The sequence below is a fragment of the Schistocerca serialis genome, chromosome 2, assembly GCF_023864345.2.
Source record: "Schistocerca serialis cubense isolate TAMUIC-IGC-003099 chromosome 2, iqSchSeri2.2, whole genome shotgun sequence".
NCBI lineage: Eukaryota > Metazoa > Arthropoda > Insecta > Orthoptera > Acrididae > Schistocerca > Schistocerca serialis.
The window spans coordinates 508,698,938-508,718,470 of record NC_064639.1 but is presented as its reverse complement, the minus strand read 5'-3'; the positions used below and the strand labels follow the sequence as shown (position 1 = coordinate 508,718,470).

The 19,533-nt window shown below is 38.1% G+C and overlaps 1 protein-coding gene across 1 annotated transcript in view; it reads right to left on the bottom strand.

Annotated features, from left to right (window-relative positions):
* The window catches only part of LOC126457475 (serine hydroxymethyltransferase), a 35,285-nt gene extending 16,024 nt beyond the window's left edge, over positions 1–19,261 (bottom strand). The window contains exons 1-4 of the mRNA XM_050093769.1: positions 18,866–19,261; positions 18,525–18,763; positions 10,454–10,629; positions 8,219–8,401 (exon numbers count right to left, since the gene is read on the bottom strand). Coding sequence (XP_049949726.1) covers positions 8,219–8,401; positions 10,454–10,629; positions 18,525–18,724 — 559 coding nt within the window. The 5' untranslated portion in view covers positions 18,725–18,763; positions 18,866–19,261. The remainder of the gene's footprint in view (positions 1–8,218; positions 8,402–10,453; positions 10,630–18,524; positions 18,764–18,865) is intronic.
* Between the last annotated feature and the right edge of the window lie 272 nt (positions 19,262–19,533).

Genomic DNA, 19,533 nt, shown 5'->3' with positions numbered 1-19,533 from the left:
CAACAACAACACTGGCAATGTCACAATTTTGTCCAGCAGAACCAGAGTGATGGTAAATTCACACCTATGTAAACTTGAAAATGTGTGCATAACCACTAAATGTGTTAAATACAGCTAAAATAATTGACTGACATGGTTTTCATGTGAACCATTATGAATTTCCATGTAGTTTGAATACACCCTGTTGTTGGGTTTCATCCTTTTATCTAAATATTTCAGTTACAAAATTTTTTGTATTGATTACTGTTATTGTGAGATACTCTCACACTGCCAGTTTTAATGTTGTCTGACTTTGAGTATTTGCTGACACACATCTTTGGATGATGTATTTTGAATGTTTCTCTTGTCAGATAGTAGTTGACGGTTGGAGTGCTGACATCAAAGTTTACAGGTACTTCTGGCATTCATTTAATAATAATTATTTCAGTCATACCCTCTGGTATACACTTTTTTATACTTTCTGTAGGTAGTCTGCATCACCAGTTATGCTGGCCACTGATGCGGTATGTACAGGGATTGTGTCAACCCCGTCAGCATTAACTGCAGTGAGTCCCTCAGAGTTCTCTGTGTTTTTGTGTGTATTTGGCATACAAGTGGGGGAGGGCTTTTTGGTACTGACATATGCTTTCTTGACAAGCGTCTTAATTGTTTTGCCTCTGCTTGTTATCTTATTAGTGCTACATCATTTGTAATTGTGGATTGTTGGATGTCTATTTGAATCTGTCTTGAGCCTGTACAGTTAGGATAACTCTTCATTCTCCCTTCTGCACCGCTCCTTTGCTCAGTATCTATTATGGGTCACGTTTCCATTCTTTCATGAAAGCTTTAGCATTGACTACTTGCCTCTTACTCACTCTCATTGGTAGTTGATTGTTTCATGACATAATTGTTACTGGACTTATTTAAAAAATGGAAAATCCACGATGAAATGTAAAAATATTATGAGAAGGAAAGTAAACAAATCCGGGGTACAGCTATGGACTCCTGCATGGCACCATCCTGCCAACCTATTAATACGCCATATAGAACCCAGAATCCCAAACCCCTCATCTGGTTCAGATTCATTGATGACATCTTTGCTATCTGGATCGAAGCTGAGGACACCCTATCCACATTCCTCCAGAACCTCAATAACTTCTCCCCCATTTCCTTCACCCGGTCCTGCGCTTCTTAGATGTTGACCTCCACCTCAAAGATGGCTACATCAGTACCCCTGTCCATATCAAACCTACTTACCACCAGCAATACCTCCTCCACTTCGGCAGCTGCCACCCGTTCCATATCAAGAAGTTCCTTCCGTACAGCCTAGCCCCCCATGGTTGTCGCATCCTCAGTGACGAGCAGTCCCTCTCGAAATATACCGAGTCTCACTGAGGCCTTCACTGTCTGTAATTATCCTCCCAAATCTCCCGCACCTTGTCTTTCCAGTCTCCCACCACCCAACAAAGTCCCACCGCCTGGCCACAGAGGAGCATTCCCCTTGTAACTCCGTACCACTCAGGACTGGAGCAACTGAATTACATCCTCCGTCAGGTTTTCGATTACCTCTCATCGTGGCCTGAAAAGAGAAATGTCCTGCCCACTATCCTTCCCACCCCTTCCACAGTGGTATTCCACCATCTGTGGAATCTACACAATATACTCGTCCATATTTACACAACCCCTGCTCCCAATCCCTACCTCATGGCTCATACATTTGTAATAGACATAGATTCAAGACCTGTCCCATACATCCTCCCACTACCATCCACTCCAGCCCATTCATTAACATCCAGCCCATTCATTAACATCACCTATCCCATCAAAGGCAGGGCTACCTCTGAAACCAGTCATGTGGGTCACAAGCTAAGTTGCAACCACTGTGCTGCATTCTATGTAGGCATACAACCAACAAGCTGTCTGTCCGCACGAATGGCCACCGACAAAATGTGGCCAAGAAACAAGTGAACCATCCTGTTGCTGAAACACTGCCAAACATGATATCCTTCATTTCAGTGACTGCTTCATGGCCTGTGCCATATGGATCCTTTTCACCAATTTTCTCTCCTTTTCTGCACTCCCCCTCCCCACCTCTCCCCTGCCCTCCGTCTAACCTGCAACAGTTCAGCGTCCGCCACGCCCACCATATTATCCCTCCCCCTCCCCACCCCAGCCTCCTCCTTATCCCCACCCAGTTGCCACTCCCATCATGCACTGGTGCTGCTACTCGCAGTGTGGTTTCAGTTGCCTGAGGCCCATGGCCGAAAGCTTTAATTGTGAGAGTCTTTTTGTTTTGACTATCTGCAACTCAGCATCTCCACTAAATGATGAGTAGCAACTTTCCTTCTCATAATATTGTTACTGGACTTAGTTTGGGTTATCTGACGACACTTGTGTTCACACGCGAATAATATTTTGTAGCGTATTTCACAGGATTTTTCAGGTACTGAAGTATGCTGATGTTTACATTGCTGTCATGTGTTAGCACTACAATTACAACTATATATCTTTAAAGGTCTCTCTTTCTTTCACATGCAATAATTTTAGTTGTATGTGACACATTTAGTGGTTACGCACCTATTTCCAAATTTACGTAAGTATGCATTTACCATCACTCTGGTTCTGCTGGACAGGACTGTGGCACTGCCAGTGTTATTGTTTTAATAGTGGATGTATTGTCAATTTACAGATTGCTGTGACATGTTCATAGTATTACATCAAACTCACATACAGGATTTACTTATGATTTAATTATGGGCTTGATGTGTGGGCTCCTCACTGGTCAACTGATAATTTGGTTTGCCTATTAAGACGATATGTATGGCCAGTATGGCTCTTTTGAAACTGGATTGCATGGATACAATGGTTTTTAGTTTTGATGTGGTTGAAAGACCAACATGTGTACTGGTTACAGTGTATTTACTCATAAGTATATGCAATTCAAATTTCATTGTATGTTTTGCATGTTCACTTGTGTCTAATACATATGAGTACTTTTTGAGTGGGTTGCTGGTCAGGAAGCTAGCTGACGTGAACATTGCTGTCATTGGCCTCTAGTTAGGTGCTTGGTGGTAGAACTGTGTATGTTAGCCCTAGAATTTTAACTAGATATCTTTGAATGTTTCCTCCTCTTTAGCATGCAATTATTTTAGTCATATGTGACACAGTTAGTGGTTTTGCACTGGTCTTCAATTTCACGTAGATTTATATTAACCTCACTTAAATTTCGCTACATACGACTTATGGTATTGGCAGTGTTTTTGTTGTAATAGTGTATGTATTGCCAACTTATAGATTGCTGTCACATGTTCACAGTTGATGGCCGTTATTTTCCTTTGAAAATTTTATCGCATGAACATAATGGCTTTTAGTTTCAATGTCATCAAAAAACTTAGGTATGTACGTATTACAGTATATTTATGAATAATTATATTTCTTTTTTTTTTTTTTTGATCTCATTTTATTTCTTTGTGTTAACTTATGCTTAATATGTAAGAGTACTTTTTGAGTTGTTAACTAGTCAGCGAGCTTTTCTGATATTTCATGTATATACATTGCCGAGGCATCCTTTATAATGCACTGCATCCTCACAGGTCACTTAGTGTCCTTGTGCTTGATTGCTCTACAGCAGTACACGATATATGAATGCATCCGCACATGAATGGTTTTCATCATGAACAGTTTCTTGTGGGGTTTTTTCATATGTTCTACATATGTTGTGATTTGAGGTAGGTCTTATTTTGGTCCTCTGACACATCTTGTACGTTAATTGTATATATACGACATCCATATCACTTTATTTCTTTCTGAGGTTGTAGTCTCTTTCAAAATTTCACAACTCAGCATTTCATAATTTGACAGATGTGTAGGTCAAGTTATTTCACTTTACTTGTTTCTGAGGTGTTACCTTATTCATACATTTATCATCATCTACAGTTATTTTGTCTTTCAGTAGGTTATTTCAGGGCTGTGCAGATAATGCATGTCCAACTGGTCAATAAAAATCATGGAATAGTTATTCACAGAAGTTATTAATAAATAATACAGTTGTACAATCCATAGAATGGAAATTCGTTGTGGTATACTTCAGGTATGGGACAATGGATGTATCTGTTCGTTCTATCAAATGTTTATTTGTAAAGTCTTGTCCTTGATTCTCATTTTGTTTAATGTGTCTGTATTGCATGACTGATAAGTTGATACTGCTGTTATTACTGTTTAATGCACACAGGCCTGCAGATGATGCATTGAAGTGGCGAAACTGGTAGCTACAAAATAAATTAAATAATTTTCTTATAGTATAATATTTTTGTTATTAGCCAGTTTTGTAATGTAAAAAAAAAGGAAAGGTATTCATTATGACGTGGGCTGTAAACTGAAAGTAATAGCATATGCAGAACATGGAAATGGAGCAGATGAGCATCATTTGGTTCCTTCACCTACAGAAAAAAACTATTCGCGATTGGCGGGGTCGTAAAGAAAAGCTGATAAGAATGAGGAAGCCCAAATGTGCAAACAGAGGACTGAATGCAAAAATGGCCAAAACTAGAAGATGATTTACTGAAATGGATTCAAAGACACTGTCAAAATGGCACTGGAACTAATACAAAAACGATTCAAATACACGCTCGCTAAGCTAGCACTTAACATACTTTAAGGATGGAGTTGGTGGTTCATGAAGCATCATGGGCTTAGCATGCAAACCAAAATATCTCACAAAATGCCACAAGAGTATGAAGAGAAAATATTATCTTTCCATTGCTTTATTATTCATCACTAAAAAAATAAATAAAAAGAAGGGGGAAAAAAAACGGTGTGGAACTAAGCCAAATAGTGAATATGGACAAAATTGTCCAAGACTTGATGTGGCGAGTAATAGAGCTGCTGCCACGAAAGGTGTTACAACTTGATAATGACATGAGGATATGAAAAAATGCCTACACTGTTATCATTTCATGTTGTGCTGATGGTACTGAACATAATCTAATGATCATTGTCACGTGCAAAACAATGCCAAAACCTTCTGAAATACTGCCAGGGTGGTGGCATTCACGTACACGACAAGTGTTGGATAGACAAGGCTGATATGAAATTATGGATTAACAGTGCGGGAGAGAAGGACAGATGCTTTATTGAAGAAGAGTTCTATCCTTGAACTAGATCACTTTAATAGTCATTTAAAAAATTCTGTGGAAGAGAATTTGAAACAGGGAAATACAGAGTCTGCTGTTATTCCGGGAAGACATACTTCACAAATGCAACCTCTTGATGTCTCAATAAATAAACCACTTAAAGTGTGTATGAGAGACGAATGGAACAAATGGATGAAACTCAACATGAATTCATTCTGAAGGGAGGTTTAAATTGACCTACAATGAAACAAGTGTGTCAGTGGATAAAACGATCATGGTCTAGAGTGAGACAAGACATTATTGTTAAATCTTTCAAGAAGTGCTGCATAAGTAACTTTTTTGATGGCAGTGAAGAGGACGATGATGATGATGATGATGATGATGATGATGATGATGATGAGGATGAGGAGGAGGAGGAGGAGGAGGAGGAGGAGGAGGAGGGAGGAACAATAAGAAGAAGAAGAAGGAGGAGGAGGAAGTTCAGATGACAATTTTCAGGGATTTAATTAGGTCATTCCAGTTTAATAAACTAAGAATTTTTTCTTTTAGTCCGGCTTTGTAATCTAATAACAAAAATGGTAAAAACATTACTTTTTTGAAAACTGCTTAAAAATTAATGTGCATCTTGTAGTTCATAAAATACAGTAAGTTTCCTATGCCTTATAATGCATGACAAAAGTATTGGAAGGGGTGGGGGATGGGAGTGTCAAAACACTACATCTTTATCAACCATGGCTTCCAGAATTTTAAATTCATATTTGTTATAAGTTAAATACAGACAAATTTCAACAATAAAATATCACTTTTTCTGAAGCTTACACACTATAAACATAATACAATACAACATGTCACTGCTAAGCGAGCTATTATTGTAAGCAACAAAATAAAATTATATCAGCAACTTCAATAGCTTTCACAATATGATGAGTCGAAGCTATTGAATCGATGGGAAAATTTCACCTAAAAATAACACATCTCCCACTCTAATTAAAGAAAAAACAAATTTTGGCATTTTTAGAGTTACTATACAGATGTGTACCAAACCTCACAGAGAGGAATGCTGCAATGGCTGTATTTGTCATGACTTTGGACCTTAAATGTAAGATGCCAATTGATTTAAATCAGACTATAGTGATTATAACTTAAGGATATTGTCACAATGGTGAACTGGAAGTATAATAATAATAATAATAATAATTCAGGGCTATCCATATCTTAGTCCCGAGTGTTAATCTAGAAAATAAATATTTTTGCAATTTTAATGTAACTTTCAGTGTGTACTGGCAGCTGAAATTTGGCGTGTGGCTTTTAAGTGGCATAAACCATGAGTGGTAAAAAAAGCTCTGGCAGTTTCTGACGTGACAAGTCTAAACATTGCCTCTTATGCAAATAATTGCTGGTGCTCCTAACAATTTTAAAACAACTGGGGGGGGTTCCAGAAACAGAAGATAGGGGAGGTGGACCTCGATGGCAGACAATGACGACTGGGCCAGTTTCAATAGGTCCCTGCACTTGAGGGGACAAATTGGGCCTCTTGTTGCTAGTGGTGACATAAAACAAACATAATGGGCCAGAGCCAGCTGCCCATATGACTCAAGGCCAACACCTAAAATATTTTTTTTATCTCTGGAGGGAACACCAGCCACCTAATTGGGTTTTGCCTACCCTCCGTGCACATTGCACCTTTCCTTTGTGAAACATGAGACTTTTATGTTAAGTGTATCTGATACATGCAGATGATTGTAATGGGTGTGAATGTTTGGTAGAGTCATATTTGTGTTGGAGAAGATGAGAGAAGAGAGAGAGTGAAATCTCCTCTCCAATAGCACCATGGGGGCCACCATGCTTAATGTCCTCATCCAGCGGACGAATCAGCATTTCACATGCCCTCACTCCATGAAACAATGCTGATAGGTTTGGAATTTAATCCACGACACTGGCATAAAGTCTGCTGAACAGAAACTTTACGCCACCACCCTCTTCTCCTTTGCTGGAAAGGCAAAGGCAAAACTGCTAACAGCATGGGACATGACTGGCAGTTACCCAACAAGTAAGGACAACGCTGGGTGTTACTTAGGAACTTACTGACAGGAACCAGGGTATTCAATGTAGCAAGCACGTTGTACGGTTTTGGAGTAAAATGCTTTATCAGCAAGTATGGAGTGGGAAAACTGACTATACATGTCATGATGACTGTGCTAACAAATAATTTGATTGGCTCATCCAAATACACACACTGGTGCACAAAACATAAGAGTCTACTCATATGAGAACTGCTAAAGCTACTAGAGAACGTGTACCCCACTCTTCTCCCTCAGACTTATGTCACAACTTAGTCAATCAGCAATGATGAGAGAGCTATCCGCCCAACACACCTGATAGTTGTCCAACATGTCAGCGAGTCTAGTTTGGATGTAGTTTCACACATCAGCTGCAGGCTGATGCAACAGGGTTCTGAAGTGCTTCTTTACAGAAGTCATGTGCCTCATCTTGCTGTAGTCAGCACCCAGTGGGTGGGAATGAGAAGTGCTAATATAACCAAGTGTGACTCTGCCAACCTAATGCTGTTAACGGTAATTAATTACTAAATTGTGTCTGCCAACCTGATGCTTTTAATGAGAATGAATTATTTAACTGTATCTACAGACCCAATGTTTCATTTTAGCACATTTACTCTGAGCAAACCAAAGACAGTGACTGCATGAGGTTCAGACAAACGATCTATTATTACAGTGCTACTGTATCATAAAAATACTGAAGACTTTATACATAATAGCTGATAAAAGAAAAAAGATCGCGAGAAACAATTACGTCTCAACACTGCCTGTGTTTTGAGCTTGTCTTAAAGCCAGAAAGACTTAAGAGCTATGAATAGCAACTCCAAAATCATAACTAAAATGAGAAATATTTATATGTTAATTTTTTATGAGAAAGTCTCACATTATAAAAAAAACTCCAATAGCAAGTGTGTTTAGTGTTGTGGTGTTTTTAAACAGACAAGCACAATAAAATTTTAGCCATGGCTTAACATAAATCAACCATGAAAAATAAAAGTGTCACATATCTTTATTCCCTTCTTGGGTACAGATAAACTGTTAATTACTCACCTGCAATGATCAGTTTTGGTTTGAACAGTCTTGCTGTCTCTGCCAGCTTATCATAATCAATCAGTCCTGTTGCTGGATCTACTTTGTAAGGCATGGATTCAAAAAATATCGAAGTTCCGGATATCTTCTTGTTAGTTGTCATGTAGCCATGTGTAAGGTGGCCACCATCAGGTAAATCCAAACCTGCAACAAATGAATATGTTTTGCTTCGACTACCACACCCGTGTTCTACACAATGAAGAACTCCATATTAAGCAGTAAATTACACACTTGATATTAAGACAAGCTTCATAAAGCTATTATAAAAACCATTCCCAAAACATCTCGAGTTCTGAAACATTCCACATTCTAAAACAGAGGACTGAGATGTTATGTAATGCAAATAATGCCTTATCCAGTTCCGTCCGCTACTTGGAAAACACATAATGCTTACAGTTGTTGGTTTCAAGATCGTCATTTGTAACTGTTTTAACTAGCTTGACACCTGACTGCTGTCTTTGTGAAGGAAGCATGTGCATAGGTTTGTTAACAGCTTAAAACCTTTGTACCTCTCTTTCCACATAGTAGTATGTCCACCCAATTATCATGTCACAAAAAATCATTTGCAGTTATGTTACACTACATCATTAAAAATTGAAACCTTCACATAGAAATAAGGAAACAAAGAAACACCATTTATTCTCTTTGGTTAGCATTCAATGCCTCCATAACAATAGGGTCATTAGAGTACTATTGAAGAATGGTGCAGGCCATAGCCTTCTGAACAAAATGGTTAGATGAAAGATTTCAATCTACCTTCTTACAAATATTGTACCATTTCTTATCATTATGGTCCCACATCAATCAAATAATGTACTAATGCTTTGACAAGTATGGCACTGTTTCTGGTGCAAGACAAAATCTTGAGATAATTTCTCCACATTATTGTGCTTTTCTTTCATCTGAGGCTCCTTTTTGTTCTTGAAGCACAATTTTATGCCTCAGCACATAGTAGTACCCTGCATGGCTTTCCCAGAACCGAATTAGTGATCAGTTAGGGTTTCTTACAGCCTTCATAGCTACCTTAATGGTCCAAGGTACACAAAGGCCCCCCTACAGACTATCCTTTACTTCTTATCATTACTAAACTCCCATGATTAAAAACAGTCTCCAAACAAAAGAAATAAAATTTCTCTTTTCTTGCCTACATAACAAAATTGATAAAATAATGAATGAGGATATCCAACAACAGCTAGGATTAGAAAGAAGCCTGCTGGAAAGCAAAGAAGCAAGTTTGTGGTTAAAATTCTTACTGCTGATGAGGTCATTAGAGACAGAGCACAAGCTCATTGGGTAAGCATGAGGAAGGAAATACACTGTGACCTTTCAAAGATAGTATCAAGCTTATTGGAGACCCTTGAACTAAAGTGTTTGCCATGGTATAACCCTATGAAGAGGATAGCTCCTCAAAGGAGCCTTTGGGATTACTTTAACCGGACTCTCCCAGGGAAGACCTAGTGAGAGCTGGGAGAAATAGATCCTCACAGACATCCTAATTCAGTGCATCCCACAAAGGAGCAGCAACTGTGGAAAGACAAGAACAGTCAATCACATCTGGCTTACCAGAGTGGAAAAATAATCTTTTCTTGAAGACTAAAAAACTAATCTAAGCTTTTAGACTCTAGGAGGAGGTCATCCAAACAGCAGCATAACAAAAACATGATTAACCTTTATTTAGAAAGTTAAATGCAATGACCATTCCAAGAATAAAAATAAGTCATATTTCTGAGGATAATTCCTTTCCTCATTGGCATGAGGCCAGAGCTCGATCAACTGACATGATACTTAACCCCAGAAAAACTACATGAAAAAATATTATATTACTATTTATAAATAAAGTCTGGAAGTGAAAACTGTTAAAACATAAAAAATTTGTGAACTAAACTTACAGCAATATGTGGAAAGTAAATGTTGTTATAGTGTACAATAATGAATTATACAATAATTTTATCTGTAAGTGCCTGAAGGTAGAATGTGTGTTTAAAATATCTATAGAACCATTATACTGATTTACGAGTTTTTAGGTTTGCAGCCGAAATGGCATAATAAAGAAATTTATTTATAAATCTAGACAAGTTATACACCAAACATCCATAATTATCACAGGCATGTACAGGAATTTATTTACCTTGTTAACAAAATAATAAGCCCAATTAGATGTGTAAATATCCTAAATAAAATCCTACTGGAACTCACCCATTATTCTGCCATGTGGCTCAACTATTGCAGTGTATACTGCGAAGTTGGCAGGAGAGCCCGAGTACGGCTGGACATTAATGCCCCACTTCTCCGGGTCCAGGCGATATGCCTCCAGCGAACGCTTCTGGCAGAGTAACTCTACCTTATCGATGAACTCATTACCACCATAGTATCTGCAGAATGGGGGATATTTAAAGACATGTCAATATAATCAACTATCTTCATAAATATATTATTCACAATAATTATTTTCCTAGCACACTAAACTCATTTTTGTGGCAATGACTATGATCAGGAATGGTAGTGAACAGTTAAAGCTCTCTTTGCTAGCAGAAAGATGTCTTCAGTTACAATATTTTATTTTCTAGTTGAAATCCTATTCGTTTTGAAACTACTAATTCATTTTCAAGACTACATCAATACTTTTGAGGATTTCTGTTCTTTATTTTATGACCTAGCATTTACTGGCACACATACCATGTCATTTATGAAAATATACCAGCTCTGTCCCAGTTCCATAAGAAATCATGCAGGTATTAAGATAGCAATATTAATTTTACTATGTTAAACTAAGCTTTAGTATGCAGAATTAGTTTACAGCAGTTTGGCGACAGTTACTTTCTATGCCAGCTTTTACAGCTGCTTCACTTTACTAATGAATACGCTGACTTATTTCATACCTCAGATGGTACTCTTCCATGACAAGAACTACCTAACACAATAAATGAATGACTGATTTTTTTTGTTGGTCCAGTTACATCGTACAGCACAAATTGTACAATTATTGATATTGAACAGGTCAAAGAAAAGTTGAAGTAATACATAGTCTTAGCAAACAGTAGCAAATTAAAATTAGGTACATATTCCTCTAATTTAATTTTTAAGTTACTTTATTTGTTATATATTCAGAAATTCTTTTACAGAATAGAAACAGTGCTTTATTAGAAATGCCTTTAGTTCAGTTTTAAGTTTTGATTATGTAGCGATTTTTATTTCCTCCAGTATCTTATTGTTCAGTATTACATCAATGTTAATTATGCTCCTCTGATAAGCATAGCTCTGTGATATTTTTGTGAATATTTCATATCCCTATGGCACAATAGTTGTGTACATTTTTGTTTTGTACTAGTTTGCCCATTTTCAAGAGGTAATCTCTGCTAAACAAGTTAGTTTCATAAATGAACAAGCTTGGAATATTCAGAAAACCAAGCTCTGTAAAAAAGACATTTACAGAACTCCATCTTTTTAAGGTCACAAATTATTCTTAGAGCTCTCTTTTTGCAATCCAAAAACCTTTATGCTGAGTGTTGAGTGTCCCCAGAAAATGATCCAATATTGAAGCAGTGAGTGGAACTGTGGATAAAAGGCCTGTGGTACTGTTGCTTTGCTTGTTGCAGACTTTAATATTCTTACACCATAGCACACAGCTGAGTGTTTCCTAGACAAGTTATTTTTGTGTGTGTGTCCCACTTTAAGTCTTGCTGAACCCACAAACCCAAACATTTTGTGACATGTGCATTTTCTAGGGGATAATATTTTAATCATGTTTGGACAAACATTTGGTTAGGTGGAGGAAATGAATGAAAAATGACACAGTTTCTTCAGTATGAACTATGAGTCTGTTCTTTGTGAACCACTCAAAAAGTCTTGTTAGAACTTTCTGCTGTTGACTGCAAAGTTTATGGACTGGATTCAGTAAGCAATATGCTGGTGTCATTGTCAAATAGGATAGTTTTTTGGGGACTCATCTATTCAACAAAGTCATCCACATAAATCAAGAAGAGTGGACCTAAGACTGAACCCTGCAGTACACCATATATATATTTTTTTTAATTGGTAATTCACTAGAAAGGAAGGAGTTGTTTTGTCCTTAGTGTTAAATTTGTACTGAAGTGATAGCATCTGCCTGCGGTTTTTTAGGTACGAACAAATCCAGCTATGTGCTACACCTCTTGCTTCTCATCTTTCTAATTTTTCAAGCAGAATGTTATGGTGTAGGACATCGAAAGCTTTCGACAGGTCAAGAAAAATACCTGCACCTAATTTATGTTGATCAAGGGATTTTGAAGCTATGTCTAAGAATTCAAAAATTGCTGTCTGTGTAGATTTAGACTTTCTAAAACCATGTTGTTGTACAGTAAGAGGTGAATATTTATTTATGGAACTTAAAAACCTATCATAAAAGTCTTTTCTACAATTTTTAGAAGAAATTTGGCTGTGACTCAGTTAGGTAGTTTGATATTTGATCATAAGAACTTTTTTTTTTTTTTCCCAGCAGCGGTGAAACTTTTGCTATTTTGAGAACATCTGGAAAGACACCAGTTTCTAGAGAGAGGATGAAAATTTTTGCCAATGGTTTTGCTATGTGGTGAGCACATGCTTTTAATATGAAATCAGGTACTTCATCAAGGCCACATGGCATTTTATTGCTTATGGATTTCATTTTACTTATAATTTCATTGGAATTTGTTTCATTAACATACATAGAGGCATTCATGATCACTAATTTGCTGGAGAAACTTGGGACTGGTCCTTTACAGTTTCTAGGATGAGGTCTTCAGCTAGTGAAGTGAAATATTCATTGAGTTTTTGAGCACTCTCGTGTTAATGACACATTCATGATGGATGAACGAATGAATGCAGGAATGAACCAACCAATGAATAAGTTCAATGAGGCTCTGCAGTTGTCATCTGAAAGAGGACAGGTGTGCTACTGGGACATTATGTCATATTCATTTTTGGATGCAGCAGCAAACCCAATATTTGGGTTTAATATTTTTTCTGATTAGTGGATGAGCTCTAACTGGACTGTAGGAATTAACAAAACCTGGCATTCCCATAAGACAGCTTAATGCTGATAATAACTTTAAATTAATGTTTGAAGTTCCATGTGATATGAACATCACTGATACAATGGTCAAGAACATTACAGGGACCCAATCACAAATCTACTATAAATATCAAGGAAAAGCTGAAATAGCCTCTATCGTATTTTATGCCGAGGGATTATACCACACCGCTAGAAAGTACTGCCTCAAATTCCAGAATTGTATATATACAACTGTGTGGCATTAATGGCCAGGAGACCTCACCCGGTGAATTTAGGTCACCGAGTTACAAATCTTTTCAGTTGACGACACACTGGACGGGCTCCTTATCAATGATGATGAAATGATGAGGAAAACACAACAACCACTCCTAAGAGGAGAACATCTCCGACCTGGCCAGGAATTGAACCCAGGTCAGCTGACCACTCAACGAAGGAGACGCACCAACGCTGCAAAAAAATTACTGACACACAGAGGATGTAGTAATATGTAGAACCACAAAATCATGTAACAAGTATTGTGAAATCATACGAATCACTGGAGCTATTACTCAAAATTAAAGCGAAATGCGTTGGGCATCAAAGCCAACTAATGAAATTATCTCTAGTGAAAATAAATATAATAACTACAAGAAGAAAAGGATAAACTGCTACTGGGACATTATGTCATATTCATTTTTGGATACAGCAGCAAACCCAATATTTGGGTTTAATATCCCGTAGTGGAGGCATTGGTCGCAGATAAGCACAATGAAGAAGATGCTAAAATATTAAGCTTTCAGACAAAGTCCTTCTGAAATAGAGAAAACACACACACACACACACACACACACGGCCACTGTCTCCAAGCACTCCACTGGGCTCCAGCATATGGAAACAGTGGCCACATGTGAGCGAGTTGTGAATGTGTTTTCTATTTCGAAAGAAGGGGTTTGTCCTAAAGCTTACTATTTAGCATCCTTTTTCATTGTTCATATGTGATCCAATGCCTCCACTATGGGATGAGTAACAATCAGTCCTCATTGTTGTTACTCCATCTAGGACTTTATACTGTGTGATGATAACTAAATTCTTTGGTTTCAGTATACAACATGTTCCAAGCAATCATCTTTCCTTGTTAATGGATTGACATTTCCACAAACAAGATGATCTAGGTCACCATCCACAAGACCTAAACAAAACACAATTAAGGAAAGAGATGAATGACCTCTAGAACTAGAACATGCAAACATACGATACTGAAAATCAAAAACTACAATAATGATGCTTGTTGTTCACTATACCATGTACATTTACCTACCAACTGCAATTCAATTGGCAGGATCATCCACAAAGTTACCAAAGGCTTGAAAACTTTACAACATCAAAAATGATGACGATCTTCAAAAAGTCACAAAGAAAAAAACTGTTTCATTATAGAATTATTGAATCAATCACTAAGACAATGAACAATCCTGTTGTTCAGAAGTATGCACAAGCAGTCATAATCCAGAAGGGTATGAACAGAGATCTAATAGTTCCCTAGCGCTACAGACCACTCTGTCTTCTGAGCACCTTGGGTAAAGTACAGAAGCTTTCACTATGCAGTGGACTTTAGTTCCACAGGGAACTGCGTGGCCTCAACCAGAATCAATTTGGCTTCTGAATAGGCAGATCTGTTGATGGTGGAATTAACTGCACTATCAGTGTTATGGACAACTGTAGCAGTAAGTATGTTGTAGGTATTCTGGTTGACAGTTTGCATGTATTTGACAACCTGTGGCTGCCGACAATTTTTGCCCACCTAGGACAATTACATGTCCCAAGATGTTTGTCCCAGAGCTTCCTAGATTACTGTGAAGGGTGCACCATGGAGTGGGGCACATCTTCAAGCAATATCAGTGAAGCGAATTATTAAGGATTGATCGCAGGGGTCTATACATGAACCAGTTTTCTGAGACCTTACTCCCAAGCCATTGCTAGCAATTCTGACCATGCTTAGGTGTCAGAAGAAATAGCCTATGCTGATGACATATTGGCTATGGTGGCAGAGATCTCTAGAGCCCGGCTGGAAAGAAAAGTGTGTGAAATGCTTGCTCACATGTAAAAGTGGTCCTCACATAATAAATTAGAAATTGTGGCTAATAAGACTGCCTACCTGCTGCTCAAAGCCAGCTCCTCCGACTCGCAAAATACTACTTTGATTATTGGGAGAACTCTTATACTATGCAGTGGAGTACGTAAGTACCTGAGTGTACACATGCACAAGAGGAGTAATATTCACACACACATCTTGGGTATGTCAGAAAACTACCAAAGTTTTGCATAATTTGACGAGACTTTAAGATCATTTTATAACAGCTTAGACTATCATGATGCAATTTGCACCACTGCCATACGATCTGCTGCCAGCATCTGGACACAAACCATGATATAACATACAAGTCAGTCCTAAGGTGCACACACAGGAGTGTGCTGCTGAGGCTGACTGGAGCCTATGGGACAACACTCACATACACAATGAATATTACTGTCAGATATGGAAGGTCTCTCCACTGGCTTTGCAAAGGGAATGTTCCCAAGGTGTGAAAAATAATGGGTCAGGAAATAATAACCAAACAAGAATTAAAATTATGTGAAGCATGTGAGTGGCAAGGAGACATGGTTGCTATCACAACAGGTTGCAGGGTATATGGTGTACTTCTAAGACATCAAGAAGAGCATTTTTATGAGCTATGTAAATGCGTCTAGAGGCCTGTTTCACTGCCTGACAGGTCACGAATCACACCTTGAATATTTATATGGGATAAAGAAATGTCCAATAAATATGTGTGAGTGTGGCAACATTGGTACACCAGACCATATTGTACTAGAGTGACTAACCTACAAGAGATTTGTGGACAGGCATTGCTACACTAAGTAACAGTGTTAGAGGCAAAGATGAATGGCATCTAATAAACGAGGCAGGAAATAAAATGTCTGGGAGGGAACTTAGAAAATATTTAGAGTAAGAGAAACCCAAATGTAAGTGATAATGCTGAAGTGCGTATTGCGAGTGAGTCAATGAATTAGTATTATCAAGGATTCACTGACTCTGAAATTAATTTCCACAAGAGGACAACCAAAAGCAGTGAATATTTGACCAACAATGGGACAGCTGTGGCAGAACTGAAGGAATGAATGGAAAATTATATGTGGCTTATTTTGGCCTCCCAGCAACAGCAGGTTGCAGGGTGGTACATATGTTAGCCTCCATTAGTTGGCTCCACTGGGATTACAGACGATGACACCATCTCAACTCTCAGGCAATCTCAAGGCTGATGCATGGTGGGGTCACAATTTTTTGGGATGGTACTGGTCACCTGGAACTCCATTTCTGGAGATTTAGCATGCTGTCCCTAACACTCGAGACTTCATTCGCATGAGTCATAGATGTAGAATTCCACAACAAGGGCATCCCAAAGAATATGTCTTGCTTAACCATGATGTTTCCCCATGGTTAAGATTAGGAACTGAAAGTAAGTAATCTGCTTTGATGGTAGTGCAGATGTTCAAATAATCATCGTTATGGTTTACGGACTGTGTGTGTTTTTCCTATTCATTTAATATTTTCTAAATTTGCTATTTCCTTTAAGCTTAATTTCATTAATTATCAAAAATGCTTAAATCAGAGTTATTGAAGTGAATATTAATAATAGTTACATCCAACTTTCTGTGGCTTTGTAAAAATACAATCTGCATTTGGTTCCAGTTAGCAGGTATTGAAATTGTAAGCAATAATAAATAAATGTTTTATATATCTACACAAGAAAGTAGACCAGATGCTACTAAGTCATGAACTGAGAGCTACTATATGAAAATTGGACCTTAATGCCGTGTTCATACTGTAATAAAAGGAGTATTGGAAATGCTTTACAAATCAGTGTGACCTGGAAGTACACCTAAAATATAGTTAAGTAGTTTATTTATTACATAGTTCATTAATTTCGTGTTCCGTACATCACATATATGATATACATTACTATATGTAATGTGTCAATTTAACAAAGGATTGCATAGGCAATTTTTTAAAATATACTGTATTTTTAAATGGCTACCTTCCACCTCCTTAAGCCTACAGTATATATATTCAAGAATTTCACTATGATACAGAATGAGTTCTTAAGAAGAGAGTTTTAATCTATGCTGAAAACACTTCTGTTGTCTACTTGACATTTTATTTCCTTGGGCAGATTATCAAAGATCATGTATTTTACTCCTTTCTGTGCCAAAGTTATTCACTAGTGAGAAGTGCAGATCAGTTTCCTCTCTTAGTAGTGTTCACAAGAATCTCTATTTCTCTCAAACTGCAACTTATTGCCGACAACAATAATTTCATCTGTCAATACATGTACTCTGAGACTGGTTACCATTTCCAATTGCCTTAACAGATGTCTGTAAGAAGTATGGGTGTTTATCAACCCGACACCAAATTCTAATTCCTTTCTTCTGTGCAATGATTAATTTACACCAAGTGAGAAGTAACCCCAGAACATTATCCTGCAGGTCATCGGTGAATGATTTATTTGTCCCACATCTGCAAATGGTTCTGATGGCAAAAGTAACTCAGTCTAACCGTACCCAAAGATCTACTACGGGGGTTGTTTTCCATTTTATATTTTCCATCAACAAGCACATCAAAGAATGAAAGAACTCTGTGCCTTATTAATCACTTTTACATTTGTGTTGTGTATTAATAGGAGGTATGGCATTTTTCACAGTATAACACAGGGCAAGAGTTATGTAGTGGATACGCACTGCATTTTTCACGGTTAAGTACTTTGTATATTGTATGAACATAACTGGTATCAAAATACTCGTCAGTCTTGCCCATTATCTAATATACATTTTCTGCATTTGCCTTGCTATTTTATTAGTTTTTATGGTGAAAAGTGCATAAAATATAGCAAATTGAAGATACTAAATTTAAACATGTTGCTAATGTAAACATTAGGCTGCGCTATAGGTTAATCTATTTGGGCAACATTCCTTTTTTTTTATTCATTGACTTCACCAACATACAGCCAAGCTGTCATGTTTCGACGTAACCTGAACCTCAGGCTACACTGCGGATCAGTCTGTCACTACAACAAAGATTTTGTGAGAAGTATAGGAAGTTCCAATATCAAACTCTAACTGAACACTGGATGAGCTATGTATTTTTCCAAATGCCATTCTTAGAACACAAGGCCAGAATAAAGTGTGGTGTCACATAAACGGTACCTCTGTCCGGGCAGGCCCTCCGAGTACTTGTTGTGCAGGCACGAGCTGAGGCACTGCAGCACGGGCACCGAAGTGAAGTTCTCGGAGGCGATCATCTCCAAGCCGGCCCGCTGCCGATCTTTCTCGTTGCAAATGATCTCGTACAGCTCCGGGTCTGCCTGCCCCAGGGTCTGGTTCATGAACGACGCGTCGCCACTCATGTTTGCTGCGGGTTTCACTCTACTGCTGACTTACCAGTTCTGCAAGTTAAGAGATTAATAAACACCGATCAGTAGTTTGAAAAGCTTTGGCCAGGGTGCTGTGTTACATTGCCACACGACCATTAGGCACCAAGTACTAACCTCGGGCAACTGAATGTGGCACCGCCTGTGCCGTTCCGTTACGTGTAATAACTAGTCTCTCCTCTCAAGAGTTACGGCCGTCCACTACACCCCCCGCGGATGTTTTCGACACGCTGATAGTCCTGACAGCTATCTGCTAGGCCAAAGGGTTCTGCTGATAACCCCTGTATGACGTCCAGAATGCTGCAACAATACTTTTATCGAAGTGGATTTGTCTTATGTAACTCCACGCGACGCTGCCAATAACACCGGATGATTAAAATGCTAATGCAGGGATTTTCTGAGCCATCTGTCTCGCAGTCGCATTACTGAAACTAACGTAAAGCACAGCATATACACTGCTGTTCCGGACACAAATTACCGTTATGCACACTTCGTAAACAGGCTAATAAATTTCATTAAAGTATTGGTATCATTTTTTATAAGAGTCTCATTTAATACAATTTCCCGCCTATGACATGTGCTGATATGTCATACCACAACACCGTGCAGAAAAACACCAAAGAAACTTCACGAGGGAATATCAAATTATCATTTGCGATTTCAGAACGTTGGCGTAATAAGAAACTTAGAAGTAAAGATTGTTGATGCTGTACATTTGCACGCTTTCCACGAGTTCTCAATCTCACAAAGTTCACAGTCTTCGCGAACCTTGTTTGTAATGTGCT